Below are 27388 nucleotides of genomic sequence, written 5' to 3'. Positions count from 1 at the left end.
TTTTCTAGGACCTCAAAGGACAGTGGTCCTTTAGTATTTCCCTCCTTCAGTCTATTGGTTTTTAACATCTAAATTGGTCCAAAACCAGCCCCATCCTTTATTCATTTGTAGGATGTGGGGAACTTAGTGATAAAGCATCTATCGTCTATTCTTGTGCTCTTGAGAAGATGGTAAAGAGCTGCCGTCTTGAATAAAATTGAGAACTCATGATATTTATGTTATTTAGAGGTTTGTTAAGAGTCAAACACATTGTTTTGGGTCTGGAATTACAGATAGGCAAACTGAATAAGTACATGTATCCTTCCCTAAAAGACGTGAATGAACAACCTAGATTTTTTGACAATTTCATGATCCTCATTATTGTGACAACCTAACATTCCAGATTTGTTTAACTGATTAAATTTAAATGCCCCAGCTGCTAAATTGGAATTTTAACTCTTATCTATTATTAGAATATGATATCATTACTGTATAACACCCTGCATATTGTCATGCAATCTTTTCAGACTCTCACAGTGATACCTTCAACATTCCCATCATGCTGTTAACATTCCCTGAGAGGAAGCTTTTTAATTTTAACTTGGATCAAAATTATTTTCAGGCCAATTACACTTCAGTGGATGAAATGGTGACTCCACTGCCATGTGTGGTACTAACCTACACAGAACATTAGACATTATGTGGTTATATTCCCATTCTGTGCTGAGTCAGCATGGCTTTGTGCATAAGAAATCATGAACTTGAATGAGTTTTTTGAAGTAACAAAGAGGCTTGATGAGGGCAGAGCGGTGAATGTGATGTATATGAACTTCAGTAAGGCGGCCAACAAGGTTCCCCATGGGAGACTGGTTAGCAAGGTTAGATCTCATAGAATACAGGGAAAACTAGCCATTTGGATACAGAACTGGCTCAAAGGTAGAAGATAGAGGGTGGTAGTGAAGGGTTACTTTTCAGACTGGAGACCTGTGACCAGCAGCGTGCCACAAGGATTGCTATTGGGTCCATTGCTTTTCGTCATTTATATAAATGATTTGAATGTGAACATAGGAGGTACAGTTAATAAGTTTGCAGATGACACCAAAATTGGAGGTGCAGTGGACAGTGAAGAAGGTTACCTCAGATTACAATGGGATCTTGATCAGATGGACCAATGGGCTGAAGACTGGCAGATGGAGTTTAATTTAGATAAATGCGAGGAGCTGCATTTTGGGAAAGCAAATCAGAGCAGGACTTATACACTTAATGGAAAGGTCCTAGGGAGTGTTGCTGAACAAAGAAACCTTGGCATGCAGGTTCATAGCTCCTTGAAAGTGGAGTTACAGGTAGATAAGATAGTGAAGACAGCATTTGGTATGCTTTCCTTGATTTGTTGGAGCATCGAGTATAGGAGGTGGGGGGTCATGTTGCGGCTGTAGTGGAAATGGTTTGGTCACTTTTGCAATATTCTGTGCAATTCTGGTCTCCTATTGCAATGATGCTGTGAAACTTGAAAGGGTTCAGAAAAGATTTACAAGGATGTTGCCAGGGTTGGAAGATTTGAGGGATAGGGAGAGGCTGAATAGGCTGGGGTTATTTTCCCTGGAGCGTCGGACAATGATATCTATTAAATCATGAGGAACATGGATAGATGAACAGACAAGGTCTTTTCCCTGAGATGGGGGAGTCCAGAACTAGAGGGCATAATTTTAGGGTGAGAGGAAAAAGGTTTCAAAAGGATCTAAGGGGCAACTTTTTCACGCAGAGGGTGGTGCATGTATGGAATGAGGTGGTGGAGACTGGTTCAGTTACAGCATTTAAAAGGCATCTGGATGGGTATATGAATAGGAAGGATTTGAAGGGATATGGGCCAGGTGCTGGCAAGTGAGGCTAGATTAGGTTGGGCTGTCTGGTTGGCATAGCCGATTTGGACCGAAGGGTCTGTTTCTGTGCTGTACATCTCTGACTCTATCTCAAATCAAATAGGTTAAGCAGGAATCTGAATTCCTCCAAAGTTCCAGTTCCCCAAAAGCTCACCTTATTTCTGTTCAGTGAAATCAGGATTGGGCTAATGTGAAATCAAACATAAAATACTGGAATTACACGGTAAGACTAGAAGCATCTGTGAAGAGAGGGACAGAGTCGAAAAGTGTGTTGCTGGAAAAGCGCAGCAGGCCAAGCAGCATCCAAGGAGCAGGAGAATCGACGTTTTGAGCATAAGCCCTTCTTCAGGGACAAGGTTTCCTATTCAGATCAATGACCTTCCATCAGAATTGGAAAAAGTTAAAATTATTAATAGATTTTAAGTTGGTCAAATGACAGAAGGTGGAGAAATGAAAATAAGGGAATGTCTGTGATGATGCAGAAGATGGCAAACATTAAATGACAGAAGCGTGTTTGGGTAGAGCCAAAGTTCTGGTGATCGGACAGTTTCGGGCATGAGGCGGTTTGAATGACAGCAAAGAGCAGCTGGCATTCAAAATTAAAACTAACAAGAAACAAGGTTAAGACAAAATCCTTAAGAGAAAAGGAAACAAAATGGATTTTGATTATTGCGCTCAATGATGAGTCTGGAAGACTTAATTGAAAGATGAAGTGTTGTAACTCAAGCTTGCATTTAGCTTCATTAGCAAGTTGCAATACTCCAAAGACAAAGATATCAGCATGAGATCAAGATGGAGAATTAAAGTATCAGGAGCTCAGGACCATGCTCACAAACTGAATGGAGATGTTCCATTAAACAGTTAGCCAATCTGCCTTTTGTCTTCCTAATGCAGAGCAAACCTCATTGTGAGCAGCATGTACAGTATATTTAAAATAATACATTTAAGTCAGTGTTTCGCCCAGAGGGGATGTTCAGGGTAGTTGATGATGAAGAGAGGCAAGGTAAAAGGGCAGGCGTTTCACCTGTTTGGAAGATGCCGTAGGAAGGGGGACAGGGTGTTTGGAATTGATGAGAGTGTCACAGTAGAAGCAGTGCCTTTGAAAAGCCTAAACGGGAGATGAAGTGTAGATGTGTTAGCTAGTACCACAATGGATTTGCGGAAATGGCACACACCTGTTAGGTCTACTTAAAACCTTTTCTCTTGATCTGTTTGTGGGATATGGGCATCACTGGCTGGACCAACATTTATTGCCCATCTCTAGTTGCCCCATTATTTCTAATGTTTCCCAATTCTGATGCAAGATCATCGATCTGAAACATTAACTCTCCTGTTTTCTTCGAAGTTCCACCAGACCTGCAATCTATTTCCAACATTTTCTGGTTTTATTTCATACTCCAGTGTACGCAGTATTTTGCTTCTGCTTCAGAATGATCTAAATTGATGACCTGTCCTCTTGATTGAAGAGACTGCTGAAATAGCCTCTGCTTATATACAAGGCGCTTATATACAGTCAACACGAGTTAGTGGGCAGGAATAGACTGGGAAAAGAATCCATCCAAAAAAACTGCAAGTGAGAACATAATAGCCCATTGTTCCAGTTCTGCATTTCTAATGCACCATTTCTGCTGTGTACCTGAACTGCATTTTCTCAATATCACTTATGGCAGGTCTTAACAGAGGGGAAAGACTGAGCCTTGATTTGATGGATGTCCATAAAAATTCCAATGAAGGGGGTGCTTTTGATTGGGTAAACATAGAGATGTTTTCCATTTTGGACAAGTGTGAAATATTTGATATGATAAGGCATTCACTAATAAATCCAATAAGGAACTCAGGAGAACCATCCTTCTCCAAAGCAATGAGAAAGTAGACAAAAACAGAAGCTGCTGGAAAAGCCCAGCAGGTCTGGCAGCATCTGTGAAGAAAAATCAAAGTTAACATTAAATGTTGGAACCATCAGTTCTAAGGAAGGGTAACTGGACCTGAAACGTGAACTTTGATTTCTCTTCACAGGTGCTGCCAGACCTGCTGAGCTTTTCCAGCAACTTCTGTTTTTGTTTCTGATTTACTGCATACACAGTTCTTTTGTTTTTAATGAGAAACTGAAGTGATAACCATATAGAGTGGTCAGGCAAGTAATATAGATGTATTTAGAAGGAAGCCAGATATGGACATGGTGAAGAAAAGAATAGAAGTATAAGCACAGAGGGTTAGGAAGTCAGGTGGAGTGTGGCTTGTGTGGATCATAAACATCAGTCTAAAGCAGTTCTGAAGGAAGGTCACTGGAACTGAAGCATTAAGTCTGCTTTCTTGCCACAGATGGTGCCAGACCTGAGTTTTCCAGCAATATCTGTTTGGTTCTGATTTCCAGCATCCGCAGTTGTTTGGATTTTTTTGTTTTATTCAACATAAATCAGTTGAGCTAAATGACCTGGTTCTGTGCTCTAAAATTCTATGTAAAATTTGATTGATTTCAACCTTGAATATTTTACTTGTCTCCCAGTCCCTTGTTTTTGTCCATTCATGGTACTTAGGCATTGCTGGCTGGGCTTGGATGTAAGGATGTTGTTGTTGTATCTGTGGGTTTATTCTAATTTGTTGCGTTTCGTTAGCAATTAACACATTATAAGAAGTCCACAACCACCCCTCTAACTGGTATAAAGTTCAACAAAGAGGAAGAGAACAACAACTGACTCCCCTTCCTAGATGTCACAGTAGAGTGAAAAGCTAATGGAGAGCTGCAGACCAATGTCTACAGGAAAACCACACAAATTGACCAGATACTCAACTACAGGAGCAATTATCCCAACACCCACAAACAGCTGCATCAATTCATAATCTAAATGAGCCACAACACACTGTAGCATCCAGGAACTATGAGAAACCAATGAAAAACACCAATACATTGTATTCCAGAACAATGGGTATCAAATAAATGCAGTCTGCCAGTTCCTTTACGACAGACATAAACAAGAAGACACAACACACCCAGAAACTCTAGCCACCTGCCATACATTAAAGACAATTCGGAGATGAAGACCAGTCTACTCCAACCCCTAGGCATCATGGTAGCCCACAAACCTATTACCAGCTCCTGATGAATTTAAAGGACCCTATATCAACAACCAACAGAACGAACATTGTATACAAAATGCTGTGCAAGGACTGCAACAAACATTACATTGGACATATGGACAGGAAACTAGCCACGAGGATATATGAGCACCAACTAGCCACCAAAAGACATGATCAACTAGTATCCATACACACAGGCGGAGAGGAACACTAGTTCGACTGGGACAATACATCCATCCTGGGACAGGCTAATCAAAAACATGCATGGGAGTTCCTAGAGGCCTAGCATTCAAACCGGAACTCCATTAACAAACATATCCATTTGGACCCCATTTACCAACCTCTCAGAAAAAGAGCCGGTAGTGATATCACCCACCACAACAGACCAAGGCGCACAAATAGCAAGCGGTACAGAACATCAGCGCTTCATCGAAGGCTCACAGATGATCTACGAACTCAGTGAGCAAACTTCCGATATGATTTTTTGTAAGTTTCTGCATCTTGTAGATAGTACACATTGCTGCTTCTGAGTGTTGGTGGTGGAGGGAGTGGAACATTGTAGATGTGCCAATCAAGTGGGCTGCTTTGTCCTGGATGATGTGAAGTTTCTTGAGTGTTGCTGGAGTTGTCCTAACTTGTGCGTTGAATTCGGTGGACAGGTTCTGGGGAGTCTTGCCTCTGGTTCTTCTAACCACTGTATTTATGTGAAAACGTCCCCAGAGATGTTGATAGTGGGGTACTCAGTGATGGTCACAGCATTGAATGTTAGAGGAGGTCATTATGTTGTCTCTTGTTGGAAATAGTCATAGCTTGGGCATTTGTATGGTGCAAATATTATTTGCCACTTATCAGCCCAAGCCTGGATATTGTCCAGATCTTGTTGCTTTTGAAAATTGACTCCTTTCATATCTGAGGAGTTGCAAATGGTGCTGAACATTGTGCAATCATCAGCAAATATCCCCACTTCTCACCTTATGTTGAAGAGAAAATTATTAATGAAGATGATTGGACCAGAGAAACTACTTCGAGATCCTCCTGCAGAGATATCCTGGAACTGAGGTGACTGACCTCCATCAACTACGACTGTCTGCCTTTGCACCAGGTATGACTCCAATCAGAGTGTTTACCCCCGATTCCAGTTTCGCTAGGGCTCTTTGATGCCACATTCAGTCAAATGCAGCCTTTTTTTAAAGGGCTGTCATTCTCAGCTCATCTCTGGAATTCAGTTTTGTTTGTTTGAACCAAGGCTGCAATATGGTCAGGAGTTGAGTGGCCCTGGTAGAGCCCAGGTTGGGTACAGCGAGCAACTTGTTGCTGAGCAGGTGCTGTTTGATAGCACTTTAGATGACACCTTCCATCAGTTCACTGATGACTGAGAGTAGACTGATGAGCCATTAATTGGCCAGATTAGATTTGTCTGGTTTTTATGTATAGGACATATCTGGCAATTTTCACATTTCGGGGTGATGCCAGTGTTGTAACTGGACCGGAATAACCTCCTGTGGAAGAATATTCCAGGTTTCTATTGTCTTTTGTATGAAAGCATGCTTCCTGATTTCCATCAAAGTACCTTGGGTCAAACTTAAGATAAGAGCTGAAAATGTGTTGCTGATCAAAGCACAGCAGGTCAGGCAGCATCCAAGGAACAGGAAATTTGACGTTTCGGGCCAGAGCCCTTCATCAGGAAGGCTCTGGCCCGAAACGTCGAATTTCCTGTTCCTTGGATGCTGCCTGACCTGCTGTGCTTTGATCAGCAACACATTTTCAGCTCTGATCTCCAGCATCTGCAGACCTCACTTTTTACTCAAACTTAAGATAATGCTGTTTGATTCTGAACACAGGAAGGAATTACCAGGACCCAGGTTCTCTTAAAATAATGTCTAGCTGTCATTTTTTGAACAGTTTCACTCTGTTCTCTCAGGTTACTTGGGCTGACATGCAGTCCTTTTGACCTTCAGTACATTTTAATTGAGCTCCAAAGTAATAGAGTTTTCAGCATGTTCTTTCTACATCATGGGGAGTAACTAAAACCGAGGAGGAAGGAAGTGTTTTATCACCTCAGCTGGCAGTCTGGACTGAAAGGATCCCATCACTTGTAAGGAAGACAGATTAGGAGCAAAACTGTTGCTCACACTAGCACAGCAGTACCTAATGTATGTAACTGTAATTTGCTGTGCTTGTCAGTTAGGGAATGGCACTGCTGTATGTCAGAATAATTCCACTCCCAGTGCAACCTGCTGACTGTTCTGCAGCTGATCTGGCTTTAACAATTTGACAAGCCTAGAATACAGTATTTCACTGGAGTGTTTGATAGGAGGCTGGATCTGGCAACAGTCCAACAATTGGACCTCGTGGTTTAACTTCCACTGAATCAGGACCTAAGAATGGGTCTGCATATGTCATACACAGCTCAAAACAATGCTAAAAAAGATAAGAGAAAGCATTAACAATTTCCACCGATAGTCTTCAAAAGCAATTCATCACCAATGGAATGCTATTAAATGTAGGAAAAGTCAGCTAGTTTAGGAACAGCAAAATCCTAACAACCAAATAATCTGCTTCAGTGATGTTGGTTGAGGGGTTAACATTAGCCCCGATGTGAGGAGAACTCCCCTTCAGACAGTGTCATTGTATACTTTAAATCCAAGAGGGTGGATGGGGGACTCGGTTCCATTCCTTACTTGAAGCACCTCTGATTGTATGCACTGGGAATGTCAGCCTTGACTTTTTTTTTTACTCATTTCTCTGGAATGGGGCCTGAGTATATGACATCTAGCTCGGATGAGAGGGCTATGCAGTGAAGTATAGTTAAACCTCTCTGGCATTATAATTAAACTGGACTTCTTTAGAAGGAGGCTCAATGGCACCGGGTCTTACTGACAGATGCCTCTGTGAACCTAGACAACCCCTGTAATGGTTTGAAATGCAATCTTGGGCACGACAACCTCTACAAACCTTACCATGATGATGTCTTCACTTGGTATTAGCTGTAAATGTGTTGCTGGTTAAAGCACAGCAGGTTAGGCAGCATCCAAGGAACAGGAAATTCGACGTTTCGGGCATAAGCCCTGATGAAGGGCTTATGCCCGAAACGTCGAATTTCCTGTTCCTTGGATGCTGCCTAACCTGCTGTGCTTTAACCAGCAACACATTTTCAGCTGTGATCTCCAGCATCTGCAGACCTAATTTTTCACTTGATGTTATGCTGGCATGCATTTTCTGGCAAGATGACAGGGGCCCCAAGCTGATTCTCCCGAGCACCACAGCCGTTTGTAAAGAAGTACTTCCCGTGGACAGTCCTAGAACAAAAAGTGAAATCCTGATCCATATCAAGTTATGTGTTTAATCACTCAGCACTGGAACTGTGCATTTCAGATCTCACTACATTATTTTCTAATAATGCTTGATGAATACATGCATGAAGGAAATACGTATTTTTTAAATTCATTCATGGAAAGGGGGTAGTGTGATCTATATGGACTTCAATAAGGCGTTCGACAAGGTTTCCCATGGGAGACTGATTAGCAAGGTTAGGTCTCATGGAATACAGGGAGAACTAGCCATTTGGATACAGAACTGGCTCAAAGGTAGAAGACAGAGGGTGGTGGTGGAGGGTTGTTTTTCAGGCTGGAGGCCTGTGACCAGTGGAGTGCCGCAAGGATCGGTGCTGGGCCCTCTACTTTTTGTCATTTACATAAATGATTTTGATGCGAACATAAGAGGTACAGTTGTAAGTTTGCAGGTGACACCAAAATTGGAGGTGTAGTGGACAGCGAAGAGGGTTACCTCGGATTACAACAGGATCTGGACCAGATGGGCCAATGGGCTGAGAAGTGGCAGATGGAGTTTAATTCAGATAAATGCGAGGTGCTGCATTTTGGGAAAGCAAATGTTAGTAGGACTAATACACTTAATGGTAAGGTCCTAGGGAGTGTTGCTGAACAAAGAGACAGGTTCATAGCTCCTTGAAGGTGGAGTTGCAGGTAGTGAAGAAGGCATTTGGTATGCTTTCCTTTATTGGTCAGAGTATTGAGTACAGGAGTTGGGAGGTCATGTTGTGGCTGTACAGGACATTGGTTAGGCCACTATTGGAATATTGCGTGCAGTTCTGATCTCCTTTCTATCAGAAAGATGTTGTGAAACTTGAAAGGGTTCAGAAAAGATTTGCAAGGATGTTGCCTGGGTTGGAGGATCTGAGCTACAGGGAGAGGCTGAACAGGCTGGGGCTGTTTTCCCTGGAGCGTCGGAGGCTGAGGGGTGACCTTTATAGAGGTTTACAAAATTATGAGGGGCATGGATAGGATAAATAGGCAAAGACTTTTCCCTGGGTTCGTGGAGTCCAGAACTAGAGGGCATAGGTTTAGGGTGAGGGGGAAATATATAAAAGAGACCTAAGGGGTAATGTTTTTCATGCAGAGGGTGGTATCTGTATGGAATGAGCTGCTAGAGGAAGTGGTGGAGGCTGGTACAATTGCAACATTTAAGAGGCATTTGATGGGTATATGAATAGGAAGGGTTTGAAGGGATATGGGCTGGATGCTGGCAGGTGGGACTAGATTGGGTTGGGATATCTGATCGGCATGGACAGGTTGGACCGAAGGGTCTGTTTCCATGTTGTACATCTCTATGACTCGATAATAATCCAGAACCCCAGGTTAATATGGTGATACATAAGTTCAAATCTCACTGTGGAAATGGTGAAATTTAAATTCCTTTGATTCTAGACCTGCAGCAATGTCTTTGACTCTCAACTGCCCTTTGGGTAATTAGAGATGGGAAATAAATACTGAATTAGGCATCAGTGCTCACATCCCACGGACAGTTACAACAAGGTATCACTAACAAGGCCAGCATTTATTACCAGTTCCTAGCTATAGCTCTTAGTCACCTGCCCTAATGTCTCAAGCTTTGCCTTGGTGTCAGATTTCCTGGTTCTGACATTGGTCCTGTGAAACATCTTGGCATTCTTTACTATGCTAGAAAAGCTATATAAATGCAACTTGTGATTGTTGACTTGTCTGACATCCTCAATAAGCAGGGGAAGTTGTTCAACAGGTCAAAGAACCTCTGCAAATGACAAGGGGAATAAAACAGCTGAGGAGAGAAAGGGAGAAAACAAGCATTAAGAGAAAGGAGATTTTTTTTGTCAACACAGACAAGAAATTGATCTTTTCTCATGGAACTCAGAAAGAATTCTCCAATGTGAGGAAACAAGTAACTTGAGTATTCCCAAGAGCTCTTCAAATGCATTAGAGGCCTTGAACGCAGTAGATAATTTTGCACCTTTTACTATTTCCCTATCATGTTTAGAGAACTCACATTTCAGTTTCCATCACAATGGGGGCTGTAGAGAATTTGTGCTTAATTTGCAAGCAAAGGCTTATGATCAATGGGAACGTCCACTGTTGTTTCCTGAGGCACCATATCAGACTCTCTACTGTTCGTGGTGTATATCATTGATTTAGCTTTAAATGTATGAGACAAGTTGGAGCCTCTTTGCTCACTGGATTATCAGTTGATACAGTAGAATTGAACTGCCAACAGAATAGTCCTGATCTATAATCAGCGTGCAGCCAAAGGAATCAATGTGAGAGTCTGTATTGTTTTCAGTAACTGCAGTTTGATAGAAGCTTACAGCAGAGAAAGAGCCCTTCAAACCTGTCCCCACTACATGAACAAAATGAGAGCTCTGTAGTGAATCTCTTTTTTCCCCCTGTATTGGCCTACAAGTGCTTTCGTTTTAAATATAGAACTAATTATCTTTTGAATTTTACCATGGAACAATTGCCACCATCATTTAACAAGATTCCATATCATCATCATTTGCTGTGTAAGCAAAATGTTCCTTTCGTCTATCTTCTAGTTATTATTACCAATTGTCTTAAATTTCTGTTCTCTGGTAACTGACCCTTTTGAGAATTTCACAGTTGCAGCAAGGATTACAAATCAAAAACTTTATGATTAGACTTCTCTTTAAAGTGGAAGGAAACTTGAGAAACCTGCATAATAAGACAGTCTGTGGATTCATTTAAGAAAGAGTTGGATAGAATTCTCAAGGATAATGGAATCAAGGGTTATGGAGATAAGGCAGGAACAGGATACTGATTAAGGATGATCAGCCATGATCATATTGAATAGTGGTGCGGGCTCGAGGGGCAGAGTGGCCTACTCCTGCACCTATTGTCTATTGAGCAATTGGCAATTAGCAACACTTAGATTTTCAAAGAGGACACTTGTACTACATTACCCTATCAATAAGGACAAAGGCATGGAAGTCATGCTCAGCTTTGATCAACTAGACTACTATGGTCATTTCTGGGAACAATGCTTTGGAAGGTTTTGGAGAGGATGCAGAAAAGCTTTGAGAATAGTCCACTTCTTAGGCATTTCTTTGAGATTAATAATGACATCTTTCCACTTGAAAGTTGTGGGTCCTTTGATTACTAAACTGTTCAATATTGAGTCCACAGGCAATGTTTTAACAGGGGTGCTTTCCTTTATTGGACAGAGCATTGAGTATAGCAGTTAGCAGGTCGTGTTACAGCTAGACAGGACATTGGCTAGGCCACTTGTGGAATATTGTAGGCAATTCTGATCTCCCTCCTATAGGAAAGATGTTGTGAAACTTGAAAGGGTTCAGAAAAGATTTACAAGGATGTTAACCAAAGTTGGAGGATTTGCACTATAGTGAGAGGCTGAATAGGCTGGGGCTGTTTTCCCTGGAGCGTTGGAGACTGAGGGGTGACCTTATAGAGGTTTATAAAATCATTAGGGGCATGGATAGGATAAATAGACAAGGTCTTTTCAGTGGGGTGGGAGAAGTCCAGAACTAGAGGGCCTAAGTTTAGGATGAGAGGGGAAAGCTATAAAAGGGACCTTTTTCACGCAGAGGATGGTGCGTGTATGAAATGAGCTGCCAGAGGAAGTGATGGAGGCTAGTACAATTTAAACATTTAAAAAGCATTTGGATGGGTGTATGAATAGGAAAGGTTTGGAGAGACCTGGGACAAATGCTGACAAATTGGACTAGATTAATTTTGGGTATCCGGTCAGCATGAACAAATTAGACCTCAAAGGTGTGTTTCCGTGCTGTACATTTCTATGATTCTGACTGCATGCCATGATGGAGTTCAGGGCAGAAAATTGGGTTTGGAAGTCTTGTGTCATGTCTGTGAATGATGTGTCATACCCAAGGCATGTTAATCGTAACCTCTATGCTGGGAAAGTTTGTAGAGAGGACGTTGACAGATTTGCCATGCCATTGGATTTGCCGTCAAGAGTCTGGTGTCGGAAAAGCACAGCAGGTCAGGCAGCCCTCAAGGCACAGGAGAATCAATGTTTTGGGCATAAGCCGTTCATCAGGAATGAGGCTGTGGATTTGCAGCACTCCACATATTTCTCTGGAGATTTGGATGTCTGTTGTACATTGTTCATGTCTTTGATGTATACAGAAGGGCTGGTAACACTGTAGAACAGGAGCTTTGAGTTAAGTTTGAGGTTTTTGTTACCAAAGTCTGTGTTTGTTAGATGGCCAAATCTGAGCTGGTATATCAGAGATTATGTTGAATTTCATCGACAGTTGTCTGTACTTTTTAAAAGGAGTCTCCTAAGGAATGGGCTGTAAAGACAGATCTTTCTGGGAAAGGTTGGATAGAGACAAAAAATACTGCAGATGCTGGAATCTAAAGTAGACAGACAGGAGGCTGGAAGAACACAGCAAGCCAGGTAGCGTCAGGAGGTGGAGAAGTTGACGTTTTGGGTGATGAAGGGTCTTGACCCAAAATGTCAACTTTTCCACTTCCTGATGCTGCCTGGCTTGCTGTGTTCTTCCAGCTTCCTGTCTGTCTACTTTCTGGGAAACATTAGCCAGTCTGGCAGCATCTGTGCAGAGAAAGCAGAATTAACGTTTTGGGTCCAATGGCCCTTTTTCAGAACTGAACCCAAAACATTAACACTATTTTCTCTCCGCAGGTGCTGCACATTTGCTGAGTTTTCCCAGCAATTTCTGTTTTTGTTTCTGATTTCCAGAATCTGCAGTTCTTTGGGATTTTTTTCCCCCAAGGTATGGGAATTGATCCTTGTTGCTCAGGGGCTTGCTTAAGAGCCGGAGACTGTGCTACATCATGGGAGCAGGCTGGTCGAAGATCTGTGTCTTTTGGGCTTAGCCCTAAAGCTTTGCGAATGTGTTGGCAGCTATTTGGAGCTCAGCTTCTGAGTGTGTGCGCATACGAACATCGTCTGCACATTGCAACATGATAACTGGGAGAAACTTTTCAGGCAGTGCCAACCATAGATAATGTCTTCTATGGGGGCGTGATGTTATTCTCATCAGGGAAGTGATGGTTAAGCAGAATTTTAATAGAGACTTTAAAAGTCATGAATAGTTTTCAGTGGCAGGAGGATTGGTAACTAGAGAGTCCAGATTTAAAATAATGGAGTGGAAAGGAGGAAGCAGTTTTTTTTTTCAAACCAGTATCCAAGTTAAATGCACATCCTGAAAGGGTGGTGAAAGCAGGTTCAATGCTACATTCAAAAATAAATTTGCAGGGCTAACGGGACTAACTGGATAGCATAGCTAAAGAGCCAGCACAGGTATTAAAGGTCAAATGGACTCCATATCTGCTGTATCAATCTGCAAAGATATGCAAGTCACATTCCTCCGTTATATTAGAAATACCCTGCACAATTGTCACTTTGTTCATTTATTCAGAAACATTTTTGTTGTTTTAATGCAAATGTTTTTCTACCCCTTCTACAGAGTTTTCAAGAAGAAAGAGGAGTTGCGGCATCATATTGAATCAGCAATTGTTTCTCCTTTAGTTGGCACAAAGCAGAGAGATGGAGGAGGGCAACAGAAAGGAAAGAAATCAATTCGGTCTGGTACAGCTGCTCAACCACATGCGGGCACGAACCCACTCTTCATCCCACCTAATGCACCACAAAGGCAACCCTCCTGGTGAGTATGGTATCTCATTGCTGTTCAAAAAGATGGCTCAGTGGGTACATGACATAGGGATGGGGCAACTTTTGATTTAACTTTTGAACACAAGGTTAGTTAGGAGATGAGGAACGTGCCAACCTGGCTTGACATCAAGATGTTTCAAAGCCCCGCAGAGGCAATGAAGTACTTTGGAGTGTAGTCATTGTTATACTGTTGGAAAACACTGACCAACTTATGCATTACACTTCTACTCTTCAAGTAGTAGCATGAGTACTTTTAAGTCCAGCTAATAGTGCAGATTGGACCTCAACTTTGTCTATTCTGAAAGACAAGACTTTTGATAGTGTAGCACACTCCCAGTATTGTGCTGAGGTGTCAGCCTAGATTGTATGAACATGATTTTAAAGTTTGATTTAAGCTGTGACCCTCAGGATTCAAAATAAAAGTTTCAGCACAACAAACATTATTGGATTTTTTTAAAAACCCTGTCCTTTAGTACCTTCCACATCTTCCCAAAGTCTTTAAACTTTCATGAAGGAGGTGCTGATTCCTGCAGGGTCCCTGCTTCATACGTATCTCAGGAATATAATACATGGGTGTAAACAGGTGTTGGCCTATAATTGAGTTCCTAGATCTGCATACGTACCATGGCAATTTCTTAGTATAAAGAAAAAGAATACTCAGAGTTATACCATGCTTAAACAAGGCCATTCAGTCTATTGTATTTCTGCTAGCTGTTTTGAAAGAGATAAATCGTTCTTTTTTAGGGTGGCTATCACTGCTGCCTTATAACACCAAGGACCTGGATTCAATTCTAGCCTTGGATGACTGTCTCTGTGGAGTTTGCACATTTTCCTGATGTCTGCATGGGTTTTTTCTGGGTGTTTCGGTTTCCTCCCACAGTCCAAAGACGTGCAGGTTAAGTGGATTGGCCATGCTAAATTACCCCGTAGTGTCCAGGGATGGACAACCGAGGGGGATTAGCCATGGTGAATGTGGGGTTATAGGGACAGGGTGGCATGGGATGCTGTTTAGTGGGTTGGTGCAGGCTTGGTGAGCTGAATAGCCTCTATCTGCACTGCAGGGGTTCTGTGGTTCTATGATATGATTGTTATGTGATGACATAACTTGCTCTGTGGGACTGCTGTTTGTTTCCATGCTGTACACGTATACTCCTGCCAGCAAGAATTTCATTGCTTCTTGTCGGGTTCACCAGTCAACAGAAGAGGGAATTTCGGTCAGTATTTTGTTTGTAGTGACATTAATGAGGCAACCCTATGCCAGAGGGACTTCACCGGGTGCCTCTATAGGATAGAATGGTCCAACTTGAGGTGAAGGAAAGACTGGCGAAGGCTGTGATACTGTTTCTCTGAACAATGAAAGGTAAAGATAAGTATGTTCATTAGCATTAAACACCAAGGACAGGAATGTCAAAACATCAAGCGCAATTTGAAATGAAAAGTGACCAGGTAAGATGCTGTAACAAATAGTGCATTGGAACGAACTGCCTGTTCTGGGTGACTTGATGTCTTTAGAAAGATATTGAATCAATATCTATCGAGGAACTCAGCTCCTGGTTGTAGAGATTTAACAGCTCTATTGGATTCACATGGGAGTTAAGGAAATGAGTGTCTTTGGTGCGGAGGAGTCTTTATTTGGCATTGTCATAGATACACTGTGGAAAGAGTGTTTTGATTGGCATGTGGCCTTTTCTGGTATTGTACACAGGAGTGTTAATGGAGTACAGTAAGCATAGTGAACCTTTCTTGGCATAACTCCTGAATATATTATACTACAGTTTTGATGTTAAAAATTATAGTTGTAGAAAGAGAGGCTAACATTCTTGTCGTATTTTCATGGTTTCATGGTACCACAAAGCACATCACAGCCTTTAAAATACTTTTGAAGTGTAGTCAGTACTGTAATATAAACTGCCTAGCTGCTAATTTGTGGATGGCAAGTTCCCACAGTCAGCATCGTTATAATAATCAGCTAATCTGTTTTATTTATACTGATTAAGGGATAAATATTGAATTGGAAACCAGGGAGAGCTAATTGATTAAACATCAAAATAATGCTAAGGGATCTCTTGCATTCACCCAAGGGGGCAGGCAGGATGTTAGTTTAATGTCCCCTTCTGGCAGTGGAGCATTCACTGGGAGTTTCAACCTGTGCCTTGTGCTCAAGTCTCCAGAGTGAGCTTTGGCTCCATGAACTTCTGTCTCAAGGACGGCCCATTGAAGCTAGGTTTTGTACCTTAAGATCAATAGAATAAGACATAGCATGTAATTGTAAAAGTTGAGTTTCAAGATGAGTCAGGTTGAAATTTGTAGAAGGTAAGTTTGTGACTGACATCAGCAAAGACTAAGCAAATGAGCAAAGGATGGTGGTAGAAGTTAAGTCTGATTTAAAACGTTGATAGCTAAGTTTGCTGATAAAATCAAATGGCATGGAATAGCAAACTGACAGACAGAATGCAGCTGGGCATAATCTGGATAGGGAATCGTGCCAATAGGTGGCAGTTGCAGATTAATGCAAACTCTGAATTGAGTTTCCAGTGCGGTAACAAATAAACATCGTCTAGTTGGAGGTGCCATTTCTCAGATATGTTAAATTGAGGCCTCGGTCTGCCCTCTTGGGAAGACATAAAGGATTCCGGGGCATGAATCTCAAGAAGGAAGATTCCCTGCAACTGTCCTGATCACCATGTCCTCAACAACAATGGGAAACCATCTTATCTGGGCTTTATACCTAATAGTATTTATGGATGTTTATTGTGTGTAACTGGCCAATATATTTCATTTTGACTGCAAAGTGATTTGGATATTCTGTCTGAAGCCAAGAAAGTTGCTATATCAATTCAAGTCTTTGTTTACTTCATACAGAAAATGATATATTTTGGATGCAAGAACAAAGCAAATGTGCATTTACCTTGCAAGACAATTTTATCTGTCTGTAGGAGTGCATGTTATTAGCATCAGAGGCAAAAACTGTAAAAATTAAAGAAAATACATTAAGCTGAGACTTTTCTGTTCAGACCAATGGTTCCTTGCGTCATTGTCAGATTTTTGACATGACATTTCTGTAAAGCACCTTGGGATATTAGGCAAACTTCTAAGTGTACTCATTAATATTTATTCAAGTGCAAATTGTATTGTTGCATGGTAAGACAGCAAGAAATGTGAGAGCATAAAAACAAATTCTGGAGGAACATTAATTTTACCCACAAGCAAGAAAGATCCATATTGCCTTGTGCCAAATCTCTGCTATTAATGATATATTTTTCTCCCTTTTGAAGTGATTAGGCTGGCATTCTGACCATAAGACATAGGAATGGAAGTAAGGCCATTCGGCCGATGAAGTCCACTCTGCTGTTCAATCATGGCTGATGGGGATTTCACCTTCACTTTTCCGCACTCTCACTGTATTCCTTAAATCCTTGCAAGATCACGAATTTATCAATCTCTGCCTTGAAGACATTTAACGTCCCAGCCTCCACTACACTCCGTGGCAATGAATTCCATAGGCCCACCACTCTCGGGCTGAAGAAATGTCTCCTCATTTCCATTCTAAATTGACCCCCTCTGATTTTAAGGTTGTGCCCACGGGCCCTAGTCTCCCCACCTAACAGTTTATATTGGATCTCCCCTCAACATTCTAAACTCTAATGAATACAATCCCAGGATCCTCAGCCATTCATCGTATGTTAGGCCTGCCATTCCAGGGATCATCCGTGTGAATCTCTGCTGGACACGCTCCGTGCCAGTAAGTCCTTCCTGAGGTGTGAGGCCCAAAATTGGACACCGTATTCTTCCTATCGGAAAGATGTTGTGAAGCTTGAAAGGGTTCCGAGAAGATTTATAAGGATATTGCCAGGGTTGGAGAATTTGAGCTATAGGAGAGGTTGAATAGGCTACGGCTGTTTCCCTGAAGTGTCTGAGGGTAAAAACAATGACTACAGATGCTGGAAACCCGATTCTGGATTAGAGTGGTGCTGGAAAAGCACAGCAGGTCAGGCAGCATCCGAGGAGCAGGGAAATCGACGTTTCAGGCAAAAGTCCTTCATCAGGAAAGAGGCAGAGTGCCTGAAAGGTGGAGAGATAAATGAGAGGAGGGTGGGGTGGGGGGAAAGTGGCATAGAATACAATAGATGAATGGGGGTGGCGATGGAGGTGATAGGTCAGGGAGGAGGGTGGGGGAAGGTAGCAAAGAGTACAATGGGTGAATGGGGATGGGATGAAGGTGATAGTTCAGAGAGGAGGGTGGAGTGGATAGGTGTAAAGAAAGATAGGCGGGTAGGACAATTCATGAGGACAGTGCTGACCTGGAAGGTTGGAACTGGGGTAAGGTGGGGGAAGGGGAAATGAGGAAACTGGTGAAGTCCACATTGATGCCCTCGGGTTGAAGTGTTCCAAGGTGGAAGATGAGGCGTTCTTCCTCCAGGCATCGGGTGGTGAGGCAGCGGCGGTGAAGGAGGCCCAGGACCTCCATGTCCTCGGCTGAGTGGGAGGGGGAGTTGAAATGTTGGGCCACAGGGCAATGTGGTTGATTGGTGCGGGTGTCCCAGACATGTTCCCTAAAGCGCTCTGCTAGGAGGTATCCAGTCTCCCCAGTGTAGAGGAGATCACATTGGGAGCAACGGATACAATAAATGATATTGGTGGATGTGCAGGTAAAACTTTGATGGATGTGGAAGGCTCCTTTGGGGCCTTGGATGAAGGTGAGGGAGGAGGTGTGGACGCAGGTTTTGCAATTCCTGCGGTGGCAGGGGAAGGTGCCAGGATGGGAGGGTGGGTTGTTTGGGGTGTGGACCTGACCAGGTAGTCACGGAGGGAACGTTCTTTGCGGAAGGCGGAAAGGAGTGGGAAGAGAAAAATATTCGTGGTGGTAGGGTCTGTTTGGAGGTGGTGGAAATGTCGGCCGATGATTTGGTTTATGTGAAGGTTGGTAGGGTGGAAGGTAAGCACCAGGGGGGTTCTGTCCTTGTTACGGTTTGAGGGGTGGGTCTGAGGGCAGAGGTGCGGGATGTGGATGAGATGCGTTGGAGGGCATCTTTAACCACGTGGAAAGGGAAATTGCGGTCTCTAAAGAAGGAAGCCATCTGGTGTGTTCTGTGGTGGAACTGGTCCTCCTGGGAGCAGATACGGCGGAGGCAGAGGAATTGGGAATATTGGATAACAGTTTTGCAGGAGGTAGGGTGGGGAGAGGTGTAATCCAGATTACTGTGGGAGTCGGTGAGTTTGTAAAAAAATGTCACTGTCAAGTCGGTCGTCATTAATGGAGATGGAGAGGTCCAGGAAGGAGAAGGAGAAGGAGGTGTCAGAGATGGTCCAGGTAAATTTAAGGTAAGGGTGGAATGTGTTGGTGAAGTTGATGAATTGCTCAACCTCTTCGGGGAGCATGAGGTGGTGCCAATGCAGTCATCAATGTAGCGGAGGAAAAGGTGCCGGTGCGACTACGGAAGATGGACTGTTCTACGTAGCTAACAAAGAGACAGGCATAGCTGGGCCCATACGGGTGCCCATGGCTATCCCTTTCGTCTGGAGAAAGTGGGAAGATTCAAAGGAGAAATTGTTGAGGGTGAGGACCAGTTCGGCCAAATGAATGAGAGTGTCGGTGGAAGGGTACTGTTGGGGACATCGGGAGAGGAAGAAACAGAGAGCTTGGAGGCCCTGGTCATGGTAAGTGGAGGTGTAGAAGGATTGGATATCCATGGTGAAGGGGAGGTGTTGGGGGCGGGGAAACGGAGGTCTTGGAGGAGATGGAGGGCATGAGTGGTGTCTTAGAACATAGAAAAATACAGCGCGGTACAGGCCCTTTGGCCCTCAATGTTGCGCTAATCCAAGCCCACCTAACCTACACTAGCCCACTATCCTCTATATGTCTATCCAATGCCCGTTTAAATGCCCATAAAGAGGGAGAGTCCACCACTGCTACTGGCAGGGCATTCCATGAACTCACGACTCGCTGAGTAAAGAATCTACCCCTAACATCTGTCCTATACCTACCACCCCTTAATTTAAAGCTATGCCCCCTCATAATAACTGACTCCATACGTGGAAATAGGTTCTCATGGTCAACCCTATCTAAACCCCTAATCATCTTGTACACCTCTATCAAGTCACCCCTAAACCTTCTTTTCTCCAATGAAAACAGCCCCAAGTGCCTCAGTCTTTCCTCATATGATCTTCCTACCATGCCAGGCAACATCCTGGTAAACTTCCTCTGCACCCGTTCCAGTGCTTCCACATCCATCATATAGTATGGCGACCAAAACTACACATAATACTCCAGTTGCGGCCACACCAGAGTCTTATACAACTGCAACATGACTTCAGGACTCCGGAACTCAATTCCTCTACCAATAAAGCCCAGTACGCCATATGCCTGCTTCACAGCACTATTTACCTGGGTGGCAACTTTCAGAGATCTGTGTACACGGACACCAAGATCCCTCTGCTCATCCACACTACCAAGTATCCGACCATTAGCCCAGTACCCCATCATCTTGTTACTCTTACCAAAAGTGAATCACTTCACACTTATCTACATTGAACTCCATTTGCCACCTTTCTGCCCAGCTCTGCAGCTTATCTATATCCCGCTGTAACCTGCCACATCCTTCCTCACTATCAACAACTCCATGACTTTCGTATCATCCGCAAATTTGCTCACCCAACCTTCTAGCCCCTCCTCCAGGTCATTTATAAAAATGACAAACAGCAATGGTCCCAAAACAGATCCTTGCGGAACACCGCTAGTAACTGCACTCCAAGATGCACCTTTACTGTCAACTACTACCCTCTGTCGTCTTCCAGCCAGCCAATTCCTAATCCAAACCTCCAACTCACCCTCAATGCCATACCTTCGTATTTTTTGCAGTAGCCTACCATGGGGAACCTTATCAAACGCCTTACTAAAATCCATATACATCACATCTAACGCTTTACCCTCGTCCACCTCCTTAGTCACCTTCTCAAAGAATTCAATAAGGTTTGTGAGGCACGACCTGCCCTTCACAAAACCATGCTGCCTATCCTTGATCACGTTATTCCTATCCAGATGTTCATAAATTCTATCCCTTACAATTCTCTCGAAGACTTTGCCCACAACAGAAGTGAGACTCACTGGCCTATAGTTACTAGGGTTATCCCTACTCCCCTTCTTGAACAAGGGAACCACATTTGCTATCCTCGAGTCTTCTGGCACTATTCCTGTAGACAACGAGGACATAAAAATCAAGGCCAATCGCTCTGCAATCTCCTCCCTTGCTTCCCAGAGAATCCTAGGATAAATGCCATCAGGCCCAGGGGACTTATCTATTTTCACCCTTTCCAGAATTTCCAACACCTCTTCCCTACATACCTCAAAGCCATTCTAATTAATTGTGACTCAATATTCACATCGGCAACAATATCCTGTTGCTGAGTGAATACTGACGAAAAGTATTCATTCAGTGTCTCCCCAATCTCTTCAGCCTCCACACGCAACTTCCCACTACTATCCTTGACTGGATACAACTATTTCCTACCCTAGTCATTCTTTTCTTCCTGACATACCTATAGAAAGCCTTTGGGTTTTCCCTAATCCTACCAACCAAGGACTTTTCATGTCCCCTTCTCGCTGCTCTTAGCTCTCTCTTTAGATCCTTCCTGGCTACCTTATAACTCTCAATCGCCGCAATTGAACCTTCACGCCTCATCTTTACATAGGCCGCCCTCTTCCCTTTAACAAGGGATTCCAATTCCTTATTAAACCACGGCTCCCTCCCTCCCTTTCCTCCCTGCCCGACAGGTACATACTTATCAAGGACACTCAGTAGTTGCTCCTTGAACAAGCTCCACATATCGATTGCACCCTTCCCTTGAAGCCTACTTTTCCAAGCCACGCATCCTAAGTCATGCCTCACCACATCATAATTTCCCTGCCCCCAGCTATAACTCTTGCCCTGTAGTGCACACGTATCCCTCTCCATCACTAGAGTAAAAGTCACCGAATTGTGACTCCTGCACCATCCCTGTAGCCACGCATTTAACTGCTCTCTGTCCCTATTCCTTGACTCTCTATCACGTGGCACGGGTAACAAACCAGAGACAACAACTCTGTTTGGTCTAACTCTGAGCTTCCAACCTAGCTCCCTGAAAGCCTGCCTAACATCCTCATCCCTCTTCCTACCTATGTCGTTGGTGCCAATGTGGACCATGACTTAGGGCTGCTCCCCCTCCCCCTTAAGGACCCAGAAAACACAATCGGAGACATCACGTACCCTTGCACCTGGGAGGCAACATACCAAACGTGAGTCTCTCTCGCCCCCACAAAACGGCCTATCTGTGCCCCGAACTATCGAGTCCCCAATAACTATTGCTTTGCTCTTCTCCACCCTTCCCTTCTGAGTAATGGGGATAGGCTCCGTGCCAGAGGCCTGAACCCCATTGCTTACCCCTGGTAAGTCGTCCCCCCCACAAGTATCCAAAACGGTATACTTGTTCTTGAGGGGAACAGCCGTAGGGGGGTCCCTGCACTGGCTGCTTCCTCCCAATTCCCCTCATTGTCACCTATCCGTCTGCGATCTTTGGAGTTACTACTTCCCTAAAGCTCCGATCTGTGACCCCCTCTGCCTCCCGAATGATCCTAAGTTCATCCAACTCCAGCTCCAGTTCCCTAACGGTCTTGGAGGAGCTGGCGATGGGTGCACTTCTTGCAAGTGTCATCAGCAGGGATGACCATGGCATCCCTCACCTCAAACAATTTACAAGAGGAACATTGCGCTGCCTTCACTGCCATCCCTCTAAAAGTAACCTTTAAAAAAAAACTAGGTCTAAACACCAGAATAAGCAAAATGCAGCACTTCTTACTACAATGGGTCTTATTATTAGGTTAGAGGAGGAGGGCGGGTGGGAGGCACTACCCCTGTAGTGCCTTGGGTTCCTCTCCTGCGCGCCTTTATAGGAAAAAACTTACCCAGGTTAGATTGCGCTACACCAGCTTCCGGGTCCGCTCTGCGCCTTTTTAAAAAAAAACTTTCAAATTTAAACCGTTAAACAAACGTCACTGAGCCTTCAAGCAGCCACTGCCAAACAGCCCTTACCTGCTCCACTGAGAGAGTGAACGTATGTAGGGAGTTCCTGAACTAGGGGGGTTAGGACAGTGTCGAGGTAGGTAGAGATGAGTTCAGTGGGGCATGCTGAGATGATGGGTTGGCTAGGGGATCAAGCTTGTGGATCCTGGGAAGGAGGTAGAACCGGGCAGTGCGGGGTTCCTGGACGATGAGGTTGGAAGCTGTGGGTGGGAGATCCCCTGAGGTAATGAGGTTCTGTATAGTCTGGGAGATGATGGTTTGGTGATGGGGGTCGAGGGGGCGGTAGGAGGAGGTGTCCTCGAGTTGGCATCTGGCTTCAGCGGTGTAGAGGTCAGTGCGCCAGACTACCACTGTGCGCCCTTTATCTGCTGGTTTGATGGTGAGGTCGGGATTGGAGCAGAGGGAATGAAGGGCAGTGCATTGTGAGGGTGAAAGGTTGGAGTGGGGGAGAGGGGTAGACAGGTTGAGGTAGTTAATGTCCTGGCAGCAGTTGGAAATGAAGAGGTCGAGGGCAGGTAATAGGCCAGCGCGGGGTGTCCAGGTGGATGTAGTGTGTTGGAGGTGGACGAAGGGCTCCTCGGATGATGGGCGGGAGTCCTGATTGTAAAAGTAAGCTCAGAGGCGGAGGCAGCAGAAGAAGCGTTCGATGTCACGGTGTGTATTAAATTCATTGATGCGTGGACGGAGGGGGATGAAGGTGAGTCCTTTGCTGAGGACTGCTCGTTCGTCCTTAGTGAGGGGGAGGTCTGGAGGGATGGTGAAAACTTGGCAGGGCTGGGAGCTAGGGCCTGGTGTGGAACTGGGACTGGGGGGCGGAGCCTGTAACTGGAGTGGGTGTGGTGGTGGGGGGAATGGAGGTGGAGTCATAAGTAGGGATGGTGTTCCCCTCAGGGTTCTGGGGAGCAGGGATGGTGACAGTGGGATCTGTGGGGGGGATGTGTTAGCAGAAAGCAGGTGAGTGGCGTTGGTGGGGGTGGAAGTGGTGGCAAACATGGGATGGGGGGGTGTGGAAGTCACTGAGCGTGTGACATCAGCGATGATGTGAGGGGCAGAAGTGATGTCACGTGTGGTGCATAAGGAATTGTGAGGGGGGCGGAAGTGGCCTTGATGGGAGCGGAAGTGACATCATCAGTCAGCATGGGGATGGTAGCTGCACCAACCCTGAAGTGTCTGAGGCTGAGGGGAGACCTTATAGATGTTTATGAAATCATGAGGGGCATGGATAGGATTAATAGACAAAGTCTTTTCCCTGGGGTGTGGGAGTCCAGTGCTAAAGGGTATAGGTTTAGGGTGAGAGGGAAAAGTTACAAAAGAGACCTAAGGGGTAACTTTTTCATGCAGAGAGTGGTGCGTCTGCAGAATGGGCTGCCAGAGGAAGTGGTGGCGGCTGGTACAGTTACATCCACCTAAATGTCTTTTCAATGGTGTATGAATTGAACGGTTTTGGAGGGATATGGGTTGGGTGCTGCCAGGTGGGACTAGATTAAGTTGGGATACCGAGAATCTCTGACTATGACTATTCTAAATGGGGCCTAACCTGAGCTTTATAAAGTCTCAGAAAGCACATCGCTGCTTTTATATTCCAACCCTTTTGAGATAAATCTGCGTTGAGATACTTGTTCAGACCAGCTGAGAATCAGTTCAATGCAATTAGTTGCAGGCTTTTCCCTAACTCTAAATACTGTGCCAGTGATGTTTCAAGTCCTTTTGGAACTGTCAACTATTGTGACTGTATACTAATTCACTTATCCAGGATTTTTTGCATTTGCTCCATTCCCTTCTGTAAAGACAGACTCAGTGTTATCTCCAGACTTTGTACTGATCTGCCTATTGCAACTAGTGTCAGTGGATTCTGTCCAGCTTCAACCATGAAGTGAGGTTTTTGAAAGTGTTGACTAGCAGTCAGAACTGATTTCATTTCAACTTCTTGTAAAGAAACTCATTAAACATTTCTAACAAAAATTGCACGCAGAAACTAAATAATTGCCACTTTTGTGGTTGTCACAGGAGAGAAAGGCTTGCTTTTAAATTTTGTAATATAGGAAAGATGGCAACAAATGTGTGCCCATCCAGATCCCACTTACAGCAATCAAATAAATGAGCAGCTCATCCACTTATTAACATAATAGTAGCAGTGCAGTTGGATCTCTTGTGCCTCTGGACTAATCAGACAGCACTTCTAATCGTGCACACTTGTATTCAGGAATTAACAATGTTACCCACTGCGCTAGGCCCGAAACACAAATACAAGAGAGCCTTTTTTGCATGTTATGATAAAATTAATTAAAACTTTTTGCAAATAGTGTTGAACCATATGATCATTTGAATATTGTGTTTCCTCTGTTCCCTGTATGTGTGTCTCCTTCACCAAGGAGATCCGTTATAATTAACATCCTGGAATATCAGATGTGATTAAAAGTCTGTTTAATAGGGTGAGATATTTGCTGCTGTGTAAACATACCTTTTGTGAACAAGGAGACAGTAAAGACTGCAGATGCTGGAAGTCAGAGTCAATAGATGTGAAGCTGGAAGATCACAGCAGGTCAGACAGCATCCGAGGAGCAGAAAAGTCAACATTCCCTTTTGAGAACAGACTCTTTATTTTCAGGTTTTCATGTCCTGGTCCTCCAAAAGTCAAGTATATTTAAAATTTGTTTGCACAGTAATTTGAATCAGGAGCTGTGGGGAATTAGTTTTAAACTGAGTTATTGTGAACGGAATGCATCATTTCAGGAGATGGTGAAGGCAGATTTAGAACTAAAGTTTAAAAGAGCATTAGATATGAGAGTAAAAAGTGAGGTCTGCAGATGTTGGAGATCAGAGCTGAAAATGTGTTGCTGGTTAAAGCGCAGCAGGTTAGGCAGCATCCAAGGAACAGGAAATTCGACATTTCGGGCACAAGCCCTTCATCAGGAATGAGGAAAGTGTGTCCAGCAAGCTAAGATAAAAGGTAGGGAGGAGGGACTTGGGGGAGGGGCGATGGAGATGTGATAGGTGGAAGGAGGTCAAGGTGGGGGTGATAGGCCGGAGTGTGGTGGGGGCGGAGAGGTCAGGAAGAAAATTGCAAGTTAAGAGGGCGGTGCTGAGTTCGAGGGAATCGACTGAGACAAGGTGGGGGGAGGGGAAATGAGGAAACTGGAGAAATCTGAGTTCATCCCTTGTGGTTGGAGGGTTCCCAGGCGGAAGATGAGGCGCTCTTCCTCCAACCGTCGTGTTATGATGTTCTGGCGATGGAGGAGTCCAAGGACCTGCATGTCCTCAGTGGAGTGGGAGGGAGAGTTAAAGTGTTGAGCCACGGGGTGGTTGGGTTGGTTGGTCCAGGCGTCCCAGAGGTGTTCCCTGAAGTGTTCCGCAAGTAGGCGGCCCGTCTCCCCAATATAGAGGAGGCCACATCGGGTGCAGCGGATGCAATAGATGATGTGTGTGGAGGTGCAGGTGAATTTGTGGCGGATATGGAAGGATCCCTTGGGGCCTTGGAGAGAGGTAAGGGAGGAGGTGTGGGTGCAAGTTTTGCATTTCCTGCAGTTGCAGGGGAAGGTGCCGGGAGTGGAGGTTGGGTTGGTGGGGGGGTGTGGACCTGACGAGGGAGTCACGAAGGGAGTGGTCTTTGCAGAACGCTGATAGGGGAGGGGAGGGAAATATATCCCTGGTGGTGGGGTCTGTTTGGAGGTGGTGGAAATGAGGGCAGATGATACGTTGTATACGGAGGTTGGTGGGGTGGTAGGTGAGAACCAGTGGGGTTCTGTCCTGGTGGCGGTTGGAGGGGCGGGGCTCAAGGGCGGAGGAGCGTGAAGTGGAGGAGATGTGGTGGAGGGCATCGTCGATCACATCTGGGGGGTATCTGCGGTCTTTGAAGAAGGAGGCCATCTGGGCTGTACGGTATTGGAACTGGTCCTCCTGGGAGCAGATGCGGCAGAGACGAAGGAATTCCCAACCCAACTACCCCGTGGCTCAACACTTTAACTCTCCCTCCCACTCCACCAAGGACATGCAGGTCCTTGGACTCCTCCATCGCCAGAACATAACAACACGACGGTTGGAGGAAGAGCGCCTCATCTTCCGCCTGGGAACCCTCCAACCACAAGGGATGAACTCAGATTTCTCCAGTTTCCTCATTTCCCCTCCCCCCACCTTGTCTCAGTCGATTCCATCGAACTCAGCACTGCCTTCCTAACCTGCAATCTTCTTCCTGACCTCTCTGCCCCCACCCCACTCCAGCCTATCACCCTCACCTTGACCTCCTTCCACCTATCACATCTCCATCGCCCCTCCCCCAAGTCCCTCCTCCCTACCTTTTATCTTAGCCTGCTGGACACACTTTCCTCATTCCTGATGAAGGGCTTGTGCCCGAAACGTCGAATTTCCTGTTCCTTGGATGCTGCCTGACCTGCTGCGCTTTAACCCGCAACACATTTTCAGCATTAGATATGA

At 44.5% G+C, this 27388-nt stretch overlaps 1 protein-coding gene across 2 annotated transcripts in view; it reads left to right on the top strand.

Annotated features, from left to right (window-relative positions):
- psmf1 (proteasome inhibitor subunit 1) overlaps window positions 1-27388 on the top strand; it is a 71923-nt gene that overhangs the window by 7055 nt on the left and 37480 nt on the right. For both annotated transcript variants that reach the window (XM_060836175.1, XM_060836173.1), the window contains exon 4: window positions 13696-13893. In XM_060836175.1, the coding sequence (XP_060692158.1) occupies window positions 13696-13893 (198 nt within the window). The remainder of the gene's footprint in view (window positions 1-13695; window positions 13894-27388) is intronic.

This window comes from Hemiscyllium ocellatum, chromosome 15, assembly GCF_020745735.1.
Source record: "Hemiscyllium ocellatum isolate sHemOce1 chromosome 15, sHemOce1.pat.X.cur, whole genome shotgun sequence".
Lineage (NCBI taxonomy): Eukaryota > Metazoa > Chordata > Chondrichthyes > Orectolobiformes > Hemiscylliidae > Hemiscyllium > Hemiscyllium ocellatum.
The sequence above is the reverse complement of the archived record's forward strand: the minus strand, read 5'-3'. Positions and strand labels throughout refer to the sequence as shown.